The sequence below is a fragment of the Lepus europaeus genome, chromosome 3 (assembly GCF_033115175.1).
Source record: "Lepus europaeus isolate LE1 chromosome 3, mLepTim1.pri, whole genome shotgun sequence".
NCBI lineage: Eukaryota > Metazoa > Chordata > Mammalia > Lagomorpha > Leporidae > Lepus > Lepus europaeus.
Window position 1 is genome coordinate 117,765,061 of NC_084829.1, and position 14,621 is coordinate 117,779,681.

The 14,621-nt window shown below is 37.6% G+C and overlaps 1 protein-coding gene across 11 annotated transcripts in view; it reads right to left on the reverse strand.

Annotated features, from left to right (window-relative positions):
- FAM184A (family with sequence similarity 184 member A) overlaps nucleotides 1-14,621 on the reverse strand; it is a 111,258-nt gene that overhangs the window by 4,716 nt on the left and 91,921 nt on the right. For 7 of the 11 annotated variants that reach the window (XR_009865515.1, XM_062186682.1, XM_062186684.1 and 4 more), the window contains 5 exons: nucleotides 13,122-13,249; nucleotides 10,557-10,741; nucleotides 9,626-9,772; nucleotides 2,223-2,340; nucleotides 160-264 (listed from right to left, as the gene is read on the reverse strand). Coding sequence is in view for 10 of the 11 variants with exons in the window: in XM_062186682.1 (XP_062042666.1) it covers nucleotides 160-264; nucleotides 2,223-2,340; nucleotides 9,626-9,772; nucleotides 10,557-10,741; nucleotides 13,122-13,249 (683 nt within the window). In the remaining variant the exon portion in view is untranslated. The remainder of the gene's footprint in view (nucleotides 1-159; nucleotides 265-2,222; nucleotides 2,341-9,625; nucleotides 9,773-10,556; nucleotides 10,742-13,121; nucleotides 13,250-14,621) is intronic. The other 4 variants (XM_062186683.1, XM_062186681.1, XM_062186686.1 and 1 more) reach the window with 4 other exon arrangements.

Below are 14,621 nucleotides of genomic sequence, written 5' to 3' on the forward strand. Positions count from 1 at the left end.
TTAACAGTTTTCATTATGAAGAGAGAATTCATAAATCTTAGTGCTAATTTATTTATTTAAAACATTTTTGGGGAGCTTTATCCTATGCTGCTCCAAATATTTTACAAATTTTGAATCAAGTTTTAAACCACATTCCTATTTTATGTCTACAGCACATACCTTAGTCAAAGGATTAATAACACCAACAGTAGGGCTTGAGTTAAACACTTTGTTGAAGTTAGTTTCTCGATTGACTAATTCCAGCTGATAAAATTTATTATCCTCCTATGCAAAAGAATTATAAACATCTTTTCAACATTTTCTCCTGAGTATTTAAAACCTTAATTGTGTGCCATTTCATACAAAATTTAATGTAAAACCTCAATGAAGGCTTATATACATTCTTCAAAGATTTCTCAACCTCAACTGATTGCCAGTGTCTTAAAGGTTGCTGGTGGGTGAGTTTTCAACATCTTTAAGGCCCTAGGCTGCGAGGACTCTACCCTTTTTACGTTTTCCTCTAGGACTGGATCTAAATGTCTTATTTGGTCCCATCTGTTTCCCAAGGCCAATGGCGCACTCTGAGCAGGTCTAAACAGCAGGGTTGCAATGTTTCCACACAGGAGGACAACACTATGGAATCTTATTATTCCTTAGTACTGGAAATAGGCTTGATCTTGCCTAATCTCTCTGAGACATCGATGCAACACAGCAACGTTAATCACAGAACAGGGAAAAGCAAATGGCCCATCTAGAGATAAAACCTCTGTGCTTAGCTTCATCAACCAGCTTGTGCTAACTGAACAACCAGAAAGCAGGAAGGCTTAAGTGGATAGAACAGTGCATGTGAGGGTGCAGGGTTGTGTACAAGTAGAGTCCTCATCACTCTTTTAGACATCAGTGACTGTTATTTAAGTCGTTAATCTCATCCCATGTGCCTCAGGGTCCACAGAATCAGGGTGTTGTGGAAAGAGTATGAACTGCCTGTGGCTATATCCTAGCCCTGTCATCAACTAGCTGTATTGCTTTGGAAAGTGACTTTGCTCTTTGAAGTGTAATACCTATCCTGTTATGAAGATAAACTACAATTACATCTATAATACTTCATCTGGAAAAACTGGAAAATCAATAGCTATTTCTATGAACCACAAAAGAAATACACTTACTAGACTTGTTAATTTCATGTGTGACATAGAGAGTAATTTTCCATGTGTTTACTGCTATCAGACAGAACGACCTATGAGGCCTGTGCGCATGTTCACAATGCTTGGAAAATTGGGTGGCTGGTGGTAGAACAACATATTCTCTATGTCTCCAAAGTCTGCTCCTGGGCATTATCCATGAACCACAACCTACTCTTTTGTTTTCTGCAAGAACTTCCAGTCCCAGAATACAGGTCAACTTTCCTACATGCAAAGAGATACACTAAGGAGAAAGGACTTCAGAAATGAATGTTGTTCTTGTGCTGTCTCTGCATGCTAATATCGAGGTTCCAGTTGCAGAGATCAGTGAGTATGCAGAGTGATTAGTGTTCTATTTCTATTTCTAGTTTTACTGTGAAAGATTTTCATCTGACAGTGGCAGTAAAAGGCAGTATTTTAATTATTGACCAGGGCATATCATTTTGGAAAAGTGGAATGGTTCATGAATTTTTAAACAGTTGCATTTTTTTTTATTCTTGAGGAATAATGGCTTTAATGAAGCCTGTGTATTTTTTGTTAAATGTGTATTTTCTTCACTGATGGATTTCTCTGAGCCCTTAACACCTTAGTGTTACCCTTTTTCTGTAGTGTATCTCTTTCGAACAGTGTCTGGTGGAACACATTTTAAGAATTTAACATGGTTAACCTAGAAGTGTATAATGTAGGCTAATGTTCTTTCCTAGACAATTCTGATTCTACATATACAACACACACAAGTACACACACACATTCGATAGTATGTTAATTGTGTCTCAGCAATGACTTATATGTTATTAAACATAGGATATGTATCAAAAGGACTTTTTAAAAAAATACTGAAGAAAATAGCAAAAATTCCCTACCCTCATGCCAAATTTAAATTTTAAAATTGCTTTATATTTCTTATATTCATAAGCATTTTAATTAACTTTTAATCATAATGCCCATATTTTTACTTTCTATTTTCCTTTAGCATAACTCCAAAATATTTTTCCATGTTTTCCTCATTAATTTTTGTCTATTGACTAATAACATGGTTGCAGCAGAAACAAAATATCTTACAATTAGTTTCTTTATGACATGGTCTCTTTCTGTAAGCATGGCTTTTAATTCTGTAATCATCTGTATATCTTCTGGTTTTGATTCTCTCATTAGAAATTTTTCTTCCATTTCTTCTAGTCTAAAAACAACAACAACAACAACAAAATTCCTTTAGCTTGTTGATAGCCTTAGACACATTCTTTTGTAATACCTGTATTTTCCAAATTAGTCCAGTTAACACAAAAAAAAAATCAAGAGTTTTTTTCAAACTTTCAAGCATGATGACAGATTACTTCAAGAGCTATAGTGTTACATTAAAGGCTTTACAGGAGTAGCATATATTCTTAAGGGCTTTGCACGTTACTTTTTGAACAATTCACTCATTTTAAGGTATTCAAGGTATTGGAGATGAGGTGAGGCAAACTCTGCAGAAGAACTGATGTGCTGAATGATACTAATAAAGATTTAATGCTAGAAATGTTGACTTACTGTTAGTAAGTAGCCCTCGCCACAAATGTGCTACTGTGTGATGACACAAGGCTTGGTAACATATATGAAAGGAATGAGAAGACATGCAGAGGAAAAGGGGACAGAGGACACACATGGATGATACCATTCTTTCCTGGATCATGAGAAATGCCATTTAACAGCTCAGTATTTCCAGGCAATACATATAAACTGTAGAAAAGGCTCATCAGATAAAGCATGAAATTTGCTTCTAGGCCTATTGTGACCCAAATGAGATGCGGTGGTATTAAAATGGAATGCCCCTGAGGACTGAAACAGAGGCCTCTTCTGATGAACAGATGCGACACAGCCATGAAGTCCAAGAACTAGGGCAGGGGAAACTGAAGACAATGCAAATAGAAACTGTGGCTTCGTTTGAAAAAAAAAATGCACCTTCAGTTTTATTTATTTATTTGTTTGTTTATTTATTTATTTTTTTGACAGGCAGAGTTAGACAGTGAGGGTGAGAGACAGAGAGAAAGGTCTTCCTTCTGCTGGTTTTCCCCCCAAATGGCCACTACGGCCTGCGCGCTGTGGCCAGTGTACTGCGCCAATGAAGCCAGGAGCCAGGCGCTTCCTCCCGGTCTCCCATGCGGGTGCAGGGCCCAAGCACTTGGGCCATCCTCCACTGCCTTCCCGGGGCACAGCAGAGAGCTGGAATGGAAGAGGAGCAACCAGGACTGAATCCGGCGCCCCGAATGGGACTAGAACCTGGGTGCCGGCGCCACAGGCGGAGGATTAGCCAAGTGAACTGCGGTGCCGGCCAGCACCTTCAGTTTTAGAAAATATAAAAAATTTAAATAGTTTTAAAAACCTATTGTCTTTAGAATATAAAAGCTAGAATTTAAATATAGTAAAACTACAGTTAATGAAGACTGATAGAAAATTTAATTTACTCAAAAAATACTAAATTCTAGAAGATCTGTCTTCCAGGAATCAATGATCTGTCCCTGGCCTCTTACTGCCAGTACCAAAAGGACCATAGAAATCTTCACATATAATTTTAGCACCATGAAAATCCTCCAGTAACCCAGCCTAGGCTAGAGATTTGGAGATGGCAATATTTGGCTCCCTACTCAGGAGCCCTGAGCTACCATTCTAATCTAGGGCCTGGGGAGGCAGTAGGGTCATGAGGAAGTGTCGGGTAAGAAGTGGCTGATTGTTTTATAGCCCTTGTCTCTTACTTTGAGGAACAGTGTTTTCTTCTTCATACTATTTGTTGAACTCTTTTGCTTAGTGCAGGGTTAACTTTACAATAATTAAGTAAATTGAAAGTAGATCTTTATAAAAATTAAGAGTGGGAATGGGAGAGGGAAGAGGAAGAAGGGTTGGAACATGGGCAGGCAGGAGGGTAGGGTGGGAAGTATCACTATGTTCCTAAATCAATATATATGAAATACATGAAACTTGTATAACTTACATAAAATTTTAAGAAAGAAAAAAAAAAGTGGCTGTTTCTCTGAAGATGACCCAGGTGGTTGCGCCCCTGTCACCCACATGGGAGATAAGAAAGAAGCTCCTGGCTCCTGGCTTCAGCCTCGCTCAGCCCTGGCTGTTACGGCTATCTGGATGTACTTTTTCTGTGTCTCTCGTTCTCTGTAACTCTTTCAAATAAATAAATAAAAGTAAACCTTTTTTAAAAAGTGTCTCAGGAGCAACTGACACTTAGGTCAGGGTAAAGGCAGGTGTACAATGTGTTAAGTTTCACTGTCTTTACTTATGCTCTTTTGTAGCAATGCAGGCTAAATGAAAAATGATTTGATTCACCAGGCTCAGATACACTGACCTTGCATTTTATCATGATATGGTGGGGTTTACTCATAGATTTTGTGGGAAAAGATTTTAAGATACTGTAAAATACTTATCTAGTCAAAGGAAAAAAGAATTTGGGTTTTACACCAGAGTAGCCACATGAGGTCACTAGAGCTCTTCCTTTTATCATTAAAAGCACAGTTCAAGATTTTTGAACTGTTTCCTATAGCTGAAATTTTTTTTATAAATGATAGCTAAAAAACTAAATTTAAAGCCTTATTTAAAACTATTATTTCTATCGTTTTGTTCTAGCCCAATGAAAAGTTAAAGGGAGTCAAACAATCAATTATATCTGAACCCTATGTTTTGCATTGAAGTCAGCCCTGAATCCAAGTTTTAATATGTATTTTGACTTAGCTTACACATTCTTTACCCAGAGAATCATTATCGATTAATCTTCTCCAAAAATATCTTTACATCACTAAAAAAAAATTAATGAAAAAGATACCTGGATATTAAAGAAGAAAAATAGTTGATTAAATTGAAGAAGCATAATCCAAATAAATACAAGTGGGGAAGCATTAAAGGAGAAAACAATTAAGAGTAATATGTTATCATTGAATTTGCAAATATATTTCTATAATTATTAATCTTTTAAAATTCTAATTGGAAGAAAATCTGATCCTATTCCAGTATCTGCTGAAAGCCAGCACTAGTCAGTGGGCTTCCCTTTCTTCAGCTGCCCCAGGCGGCTGCTGCCATCCACTCTGCTTCTCATAGGCCGGTGTGTCAATAACTTGTTGACACGGGGAATGATTTTAAGTTTCTTCTTCTTTACTCTGTCTGAAACAGCCTTCATAACAAATGCTTATAACCCTATTTCAGGCAGATCTTGAGCACAGGTAGAATCCAGCAATGTTTTATTTTTACACAATTTACATAATTACTGCCTAGCTTCTATTTCATGAGGGATGACATTTATCAGTAGTGATAATGGTTTTACTATAGCAATATCAACTTTTCCTGTTAAATTTTATGTTAAAATTAGTCAATTAAAAATATTAAGATAAAAGTATTACAAGTAGCCAGACTTGACCAAGTTCCTAAAGACGATGTAAAAATGATTGAAGCCTGGGAAGCCCTGCCGTTAGGGGATCTCACAAGTACATGTAGCCTTTTATTCAAGACACAGATTCTTACTCAAAGTAATACAAAGGGAAAACAGAACTAGGACATATAAAATTACTAATTAGGGTCACTGTTGGATTCTCACCAGGTGTGCATGCAATACCCTGATTTTCTTTTTTTTTTTTTTTTTGGCCCTGAGAATATACAGGTCAATGTCTATGGTTCATGAAAAACACAGGCCTAAATATGAATGCCTATAAAACTGTATACGAAAGTTTCTAAGTTACAATACCAACCCTCATTCTGTTCTTTAAAAAAATTTGACAAAAAATCAGTGAATTGAGACAACAGACCCAAAAAAGGGTATTATTAGGCACATATATATTTCAAATCTTTATAAAGATGAAAGAATTTTGTTATACCACTCTTCTATACAGTCTTATATAAAAGATATGTAGTAATTGAAGCATTTTAATATGTAAATTTTCTTTTCCTATAAATTTTGAGCACAACTCTAATTTGTGACAACAAGACTATGTATTTTCAACACAAAGCTTATGAATTTAAAAATCAAGTATCAACAACAAATGATTGTATCAAAAAATGATTGGGGCATTATGGATAAAAGGTCTCAAAACTTTCAAAGAACAAATCATTCTGGTGTGGTAGAGTGCTTCTTTTTAGAGATTACAGAGATATTTAAAGTCCAAATAAGGAAACTCTATCTTCTCCAATGACCTTTTTGCTTAACTACAGTGAGAAGTTAACGTAAAGTAAATGTGAACAATAATAACCTCTTAACTATTTTTTTCACATAATAAAGATCTGCCATGATCCCAAGTTCTACAGTATATTTTGGTTTTGCTTAAAGTTTCTGTATATATGGCACAAATCACTTGTATAATCAAATATCCCATTCTTTCATTTATTTCTAAAATGGAAAAAATGACATTTTTATTAGATATAACGTTTTTGCTAAGATATATCATTAAAGGAATTAAAATTTGTATAGAACTCTGAAGATCTGAGGCTTTAATACACAGAACTAAAGAAGATTTCCAATAGTTATTCTGTAAGAGAGAAATGTTATCACTATTTCTATGGGATGAAGAGGGCGTTTTCCTTCCTGTAGATGTGTCACCACCCTCTTCCCTGGAGTCCAACAGGATTTAGGGCAGGAACAGAAGCAGGAAGCTTCTGGCGGCTCCAGAGCTTCCTCAGCTCCAGTGTTTAGTCTGGCAGGCTCACCCATTTTCCTCAAGTCACCAACTACCAACGGTTTCAAAAACCCAGTTTTATGACTCCGAAGCCTAAAGTCCATAGTGCTGCTGCTGAGGAACTTCAACAGAGTACTTCCCCCCTTAGGACCAGGTCTGGATTGTTCAGATACTGCTTCTCCAGCTCCCTGTCCATCACTTCGGTTCAAATCCAAAACACTGAACAGATACAAGGGGGCTGCGTGTCAGGATATGGGCCAGTGGTCTAGAACTATGCTTTCCAATGTGACAGCCACTAGTTTCTATGTAGCTACTGACAGTTGAATTAATTAAAATTCAGTGAAATTAAAAATTCAGTTTGCTAGACTCATTATCCACAGTTCAAGTACTTAGTAGCCATTAGTGGCTAGTAGCTACAATACTGGGTTTGAGCAGATATAGAACGTTTTGATTATCACAGAAAATCTATAGGACAGCTCTGGTCAGATAAATTTGGGTGTGTGTTCATTTTTAACTAAGACAGTAAATACCTAAAGCTAGAGACTACTTATAGGATGGCAGTAGGTTTCTGCTGATAAAAGAAATATGGTTGTTTAGCATAGACCATGAAATATAAAACAAATGAATGCTGGGGCTAGAAAATCAGACAAAATATCTTATTTACCAATAAAGCTATTTCTTCAATTGTTAAAAACATTCATAATGTAAAAAAAACTAAGTCATTGTTTTTTACTACTGACAATTTACCATGTGCAAAACTATATAAGGCAGAAGCAAAGATATAACCTTTACTCTTTGTCAATTAACAGTCCTGGGGGACAGAACACATGGACAGACAGAGGTTATTCTTCTTGTGAGCATGTTGTCTTACAGAGCGTTAAGGAGGAGGGAATCTCGGACCTCAGCCTCTGTTTAATAAATAATACTGAGTTCAGGAGGAATGACAGCCACTGAGATTTACTGTATCTTCTTTCTGCACAATGTATGAGGTTACCAGCTCTTCCACAAGGCATATACTTGGACTCATATGGTGGCTTAAAAGGATTTTTAAAATTACTTCTAATGATAGTGAACACCAAACTCAATGATTTCTAAGGTAACTTCACAAGTGGTAAATATGATAGGGAATCATTATAAAACTCATTCAGGAAACATTCTTTGAATGTTCCCCACAGTGAAGATTCTGAATGTGTTCTTCAGAAGGAGCAACTCACCTCAGGGGACACTCAAGTAAATACCAATGAGGTCTGGGTTTTCGTGAATGTGTGTATAGGTGTGCTCTTGCCTATGTATACCACAGTGTCTACCGAGAGACTGAACCAGTAACACTGATGAAATGGGAAGAGATTTTCAGATGTCAGGAAGGTAATTAGATAATAACAGCACAGGAGATTATTCTAGACTATAGAGGACAACACAGGAAAATCTGAGAAGGAAACCAGGAAGGTCAGTTCTACTGACAGAAAAACAATAGAGAAGGAGTGAGGGTTGCTATAGGACAATGCAGAATAAGGCACACTGGAGCTGAAAAGTTTTGACTTTGACACTGAGGCCAATGGGATTAGTCACGAATTGTGACTTGTTTGAAGTGTATGGATACACATACACACACATTTGTGTAATATTTTAAAATGAAGCTTTTTCATTTGATTGGAAGGGTAGAGACTAAAGTGAATAAACTACTAACAGCAATTCAGAGTAGATTAATTCTGAGATAATTTTCGATCAAGGTTTAGGTCATAATTTGGACTGAATACTAGTTGTATTGACTATAGAGATTTATAATTTTTCTCTCTAGGAAAAAGCAGGGCTACTAAATGTTTTAAAACAGTAGGCAATGATTGGAAACTGGGGGTTTAACAATATTGGAATTAACTATGCATGAGTAGCAGTATTATCTGTAATGTTTCCTATACTGATAATTAAAATCTTAAAACAATTAAATGCTTATGGTACAAACTCAAAAAAGTAGAGGATCTAAAATAAAAATAAAAAATTTTTGCTTTTTCCTATACCCAATACTTCCTACATTTCTCTAAAGGGAATTACTATCATTAAATTTTGTATTTGCTGTGAAATTTTGTTATTTTTGTAAAATAGGTATTAAGTACATGTATATGAATATGATACTCCCTCCTATTGTTCACAATATGCTTTTTACTAACATTATATATAAGGGACATAATTTGAGTTTTCAGTATGGCCAGACAGTTCATGATGTGAAGGGATATTCTTTTTTTTTTTTTTTTTTGGACAGGCAGAGTGGATAGTGAGAGAGAGAGAGACAGAGAGAAAGGTCTTCCTTTTTGCCGTTGGTTCACCCTCCAATGGCCGCTGCGGCCGGCTCATCGTGCTGATCCGAAGCCAGGAGCCAGGTGCTTCTCCTGGTCTCCCATGCGGGTGCAGGGCCCAAGGACCTGGGCCATCCTCCACTGCTTTCTCGGGCCATAGCAGAGAGCTGGCCTGGAAGAGGGGCAACCGGGATAGAATCCGGCACCCCAACCGGGACTAGAAACCCAGTGTGCTGGCGCCGCAAGGCGGTGGATTAGCCTGTTAAGCCATGGCGCTGGCCGTGAAGGGATATTCTTTAGATAAATATTGTCCCAGCGGAATCAAAGCAGTGAGAGCTGATGAAATAGTCATTCAACTGCTTTATCCAAATTTAAGAACATATCACACTGCATTTACAATCTGCAATACAGTACTATGTCTTTAAATATCATTTTTGCTATAACTGAAATAGTGGTTAACCTAGGTTAGACTCTGTGCTCCTCAGTTTATTATCCACATTTGAATTTTCTTTAATGTAATATGACTTACGACACTTGTAAAGCTGCATTTATTTCCTTGAGTAGCTCGTTAGTCTTATTAAAATCTGCCCGCATGATATTTTTCTCTCTGAGGTGGTCTGCTGTCATGACATCCAGCTCTTTTTCAAGTCTCTTGTTTAAATCTTGTTCATGCAACCTGTTTATTTTTAGTTAAGAAAATGTTATTCTGATGTCAAGCTTTCATAACTTCCTATATTCTACCAGATTTGAAATTATTTTTGGTATAATATATAAAAAAATTAATATAAGTAGCCTAAATTAGCCTGCTTACTTTGTTATAATCTTCTAGCTTGTGTTAAAGTTTTCCCCTTTAATTTTTTTTTTTTTTTTGACAGGCAGAGTGGACAGTGAGAGAGAGAGACAGAGAGAAAGGTCTTCCTTTTTGCCGTTGGTTCACCCTCCAATGGCTGCCACAGCCGGCACATTGCAGTCGGCGCATCGTGCTGATCCGAAGCCAGGAGCCAGGTGCTTCTCCTGGTCTCCCATGGGGTGCAGGACCCAAGCACTTGGGCCATCCTCCACTGCACTCCCTGGCCACAGCAGAGAACTGGCCTGGAAGAGGGGCAACCAGGACAGAATCTGGCACCCCGACTGGGACTAGAACCCGGTGTGCCGGCGCCGCAAGGCGGAGGATTAGCCTATTGAGCCGCGGCGCCAGCCCTTTAATGCTTTTTCAAATAATGTTTTAAAATATTTTAGTTAATTTTGTACAATTTCCAAAATTAACACATAAGAGAAGGTTATTCAAAATACAAACATCTCCTCTGTGATCTGAGTTATAATATAGTAATCAAATAAAGTAAAATGTGGTCTTCAATATATGGCAGTCTAGGTCACAAAAATAGGCATGTATTACTACATATTATGGCAACAGTCCACAAAAACACTGCACATTCCTTCTCTCGTAATTAAAGGCATACCTCATCTGCTGGTTAGATTCACTTCGTATTCTGAGAATTTCTTTCCCCTTAAATTCCAGTTCTTTGGTTAGGGCACTTATGTTCTCATGAAGGTGTTGCACTTCCTTATCCAAGTCAGAGATGTGACGCTCTCTGTGCCTTAATTCTTCTTGTAGATCTGTTATTCTACATATGTGTTCCTTACTCTATAAAATACAAATAATTCTTAGACTTTTCTACATAGGTTCTTTCTGTGTTTATATAAGGAATAGAAAATGATATATAAGAATGTCAAATAAAATCACTCTGACATTACTTCAAAAGCAAACCTGAGAAATGAGAAAACTTCACTCTTCTTTTCCACACAAAAAAGTATTTATATGGATGGCACTTCAATGATGTCATGGCTATAAGTGACCCAAATGTGACAAAAGCTCATCTTCTTCCTTTAAAGGTGAGGAAACCAATACCCAAGAAGTGCTATGTCCAAAGACAAATTTCAATCAATGGCAAAGTTGAGAGTATAATCCAGGGCTCTAATATACTTAGTAGGTTTTCTATGCTCTTGGAGTAAAATGTTGACACCAGTGTCCTTTAACCTACAAGGCATTTGTCTACCCACAGAGGCCTTTCTAGTACTCAGAATGAAGACTTTGCTTAGTGCTGGACAAGCAGCTGTCTTATCTGACACATAAGCTCTCTTCCATTTTACTAAAAGTCACTGTTTCTACAGATTCTGCAGGCCTAGACATTGTCAATTTTGGGGTAATCCTAGTTTCACAGAATACAACTTCCCTCTATGGTTATATGGTAGCTTGTTTAAAACATTCTAGCAATGAAGCAAAAATTTAGGCTGATCATTTAACATATGTAAAGACCAATAAGTTGAAAACACTGAGTATAATGAATTAATAAATACCAGTTTTCAATGCATTAGACCTAAAAATCCATCCATCTATCCATCCTTACATATATACACACACATACATTCAAGGTCACAAAGATCTAATTTAAGGAAAGTACATTTGTCCAATTTTTCAAAGATTCATTTATTTAGTTGAAAGTCAGAGTTACACAGAGGGAGGAGAGGCAGAGAGAGAGGTCTTCCATCCACTGGTTAATTCCCCAACTGGCCACAATGGCTAGAGCTATGCCAATCTGAAGCCAGGAGCCAGGAGCCAAGAGCTTCCTCTGGGTCTCCCACGTGGGGCAGGAGCCCAAGGACTTTGGCCATCTTCCACTGCTTTCCTAGGCCATAGCAGAAAGCTGGATCGGAAGTGGAGCAGCTGGGACTTGAACCAGCGCCAATGTGGGATGCCGGCACTGCAAGCAGCAGCTTTACCCACTACGCCACAGCACTGGCCTCTGGAGAGCAAACTTTAAAAGTGTAAATAGTAGCTGTACCAGAACAATGTGGAAATACAGGGACCTGCTTCATCTACAGCTTACTATCCAACATGGCTGTTTAAACACAAGTTTAAGGGTCCAGTGCTGTGGAGGAGTGGGTTTAGCCTCTGCTTGAGGCACTGGCACCCCATATGGAACCGGTTCTGGTCCTGGTTACTCCTCTTCTGATCCAGCTCTTTGCTTATGCCCTGGGAAATCAGTAGAAAATGGCCCAAGTGCTTAGGCCCCTGCACCTGTGTGGGAGACCCAGCAGGAGCTCCAGGCTCCTGGCTTCCGATCACCCAGCTACAACTTTTGTGGCCATTTGGAGAGTGAACCAGTGGATGAAAGATCTTTCAGTTTCTCCCTCTGTCTGTAACTCTGCCTCTCAAATAAACAAATAAAATCTTAAAAAAAAAAAAAAAAACCTCATGTTCAAATTAAAATTAAGGAAACTGAAAACATAGTTTCTTGTTTGCACTTCACATATTTGGCCAATATGGCCAAGAATTACTATAGTGGATAGTGAAAGTAGAAAATAGGTACATCATAATGGCTAGTTTTATTAGACAATACTAACATCACTCTTCACATTATATATATTTCATTACTTGCTTTCCTAGATGCAAATAAAATCTGAAATATTCAATTAAAAATTCATAAAATAAAGCATAATTATATGGACAGTACACTAAAGCAGAATGACTTATTGCCTTTCAAAGACAAAGCCCTTTAGGGCGGGCTTTGTGATGCAGTGCTGCAACACTGGAATCCTATATGGGTGCTAGTTTAAGTCCCGGCTATTCTACTTCTAATCCAGCTCCCTGCTAATGGCCCGGGAAAAGCAGTGAAAGATGGCCCAAGTCCTTGCTAACTATGTGGGAGACCTGGACGAAGCTCCTGGCTCCTAGCTCCTGGCTCTGGCATTGTCCAGCCCCAGCTGTTGCAGCCATTTGGGGAGTGAACCAGCATATGGAAGATCTTTCTCCTTCTTTCTGCCTCTCCCTCTTTCTCTTTGCAGTTCTGACTTTCAAATAAATAAATATATCTTTAAAAAATAAAAAGAAAACCCTTCGATAGACAGTAAATAACCACCAATGAAAATAATAGTCACTACAGAATAATTCTCAGAAAAAACTGTGAATACTTAATATTGACATTTAAGAAACTGTCACGGCCAAATCCTCAATATGCATTTACCTGTCTTCTGCTGATGTCTATGCTTCTCTCTAATTCCATTTTAGCAGCTGCCAACTCCTGATGATGATTATGCCATAACAAATCAATTGCAGCTGCATGTTGATGGTTTAGTTCTGAGCGTAAGGAAGCTGAAATGCAAAGAAAAGAAGTTTAGCAAATTTCAAAAATATTGATAGTTTACATAAAATCAGTAAAAATCACAGACTATTATTTTAATATTAGGACATTTGTTTATGCCTATTAAAGTTTTAATAGATTGTTATAAAATACCATGAATTTAAACTTAATAAACTATCACAGAGCATCATGAATTTAAGACTCATGTAGATTAATGAGGATATGAAAAATTTCAAATGCTTAAGTGGATCAAGGTTATTTCTATGCACAGTTTACAGATAAAGTGCTAACAAATATGAAATATTTTTAACTCCTTTCTTTCACTAATAGAATAATACAATTTTGGAGTTGAATGGTGGGATAATAAATACTTACAAGGCAACGTCCTACCCAAGTAAGAATTCTTCCAAAATAATCCCCAAAAGATGTGAGAATAGCTGATAAGTTCTTTTAGTGAGCTGGAGATAATCTCTTTCATTTGAGTTTTGGAGTAATTCTTTCATACGATCCATACACATTTATTGAACACCAGGCACTGTTTTAAGGGAGAATGTAATATGGCCCTGTTCTTACAACTGCACATGCCAGAGGGAAAAGCATTATGCCTAGGAATTAAGTGGGATATCAGCAAGGATGGTAGTAGAAGTACCCAAATTTCCTGGGAGAGGGAAATTGGGGATGTAGTCACAAAGGAGCTGTAACCATAACTCTCAAAAAGACTTAAATATTGAGCAATGCTTTTCCAAGTAGAGAAAAATAAAAGCTCTCTGGAAGAAGGGATAAATTCTGCAAAAGTAGAAAGAATCTGACCCGTCTGCCAATCCATGAGAGGTTTGGTGAGGCAAAAGTCCACAATGCACATGGTGAAGTTGGGGAGAAAGTGGAACCCAGTCTGAGCAAGCTTTAGCACAAAATCCTTTTCACTTTAATGGTGTGTGTCTCTCAAAGTGGGATATGTATGGAAATATGCCTAAGAAATCTCAGAAAATATACATGGTTATCTTCTGAAACTTAAATTGTATTTGAAAATTTGGGGAAAATCCGTTAGTATTATTATTATTATTTTGATGTATTTATTTTCATTTTTGCTTGAAAGGCAAGAGATAGAGGTCTTTAATCTGCAGGTCTGAGTCTGGCTGGGAGAACTGACGGGGCTGGGTGCTCATGACTGTGGGACCCTTGTGTGCTGGGACTGTGAAAACACTGTGGCTGTGTGGGAGGGCACAGCATGTGGCTGGGTATCTGGGTAGTCACTGTGCACAACTCCACACTCTCAGGGCTTGCTGATTCCCTGGTGAAGGTTTTTGTTACAGGATCTGTGCTCACACTGAGGACTGCACGGATCCTTTGTGTGGTTCTTGTGGCAGTACAAAAGAATATACC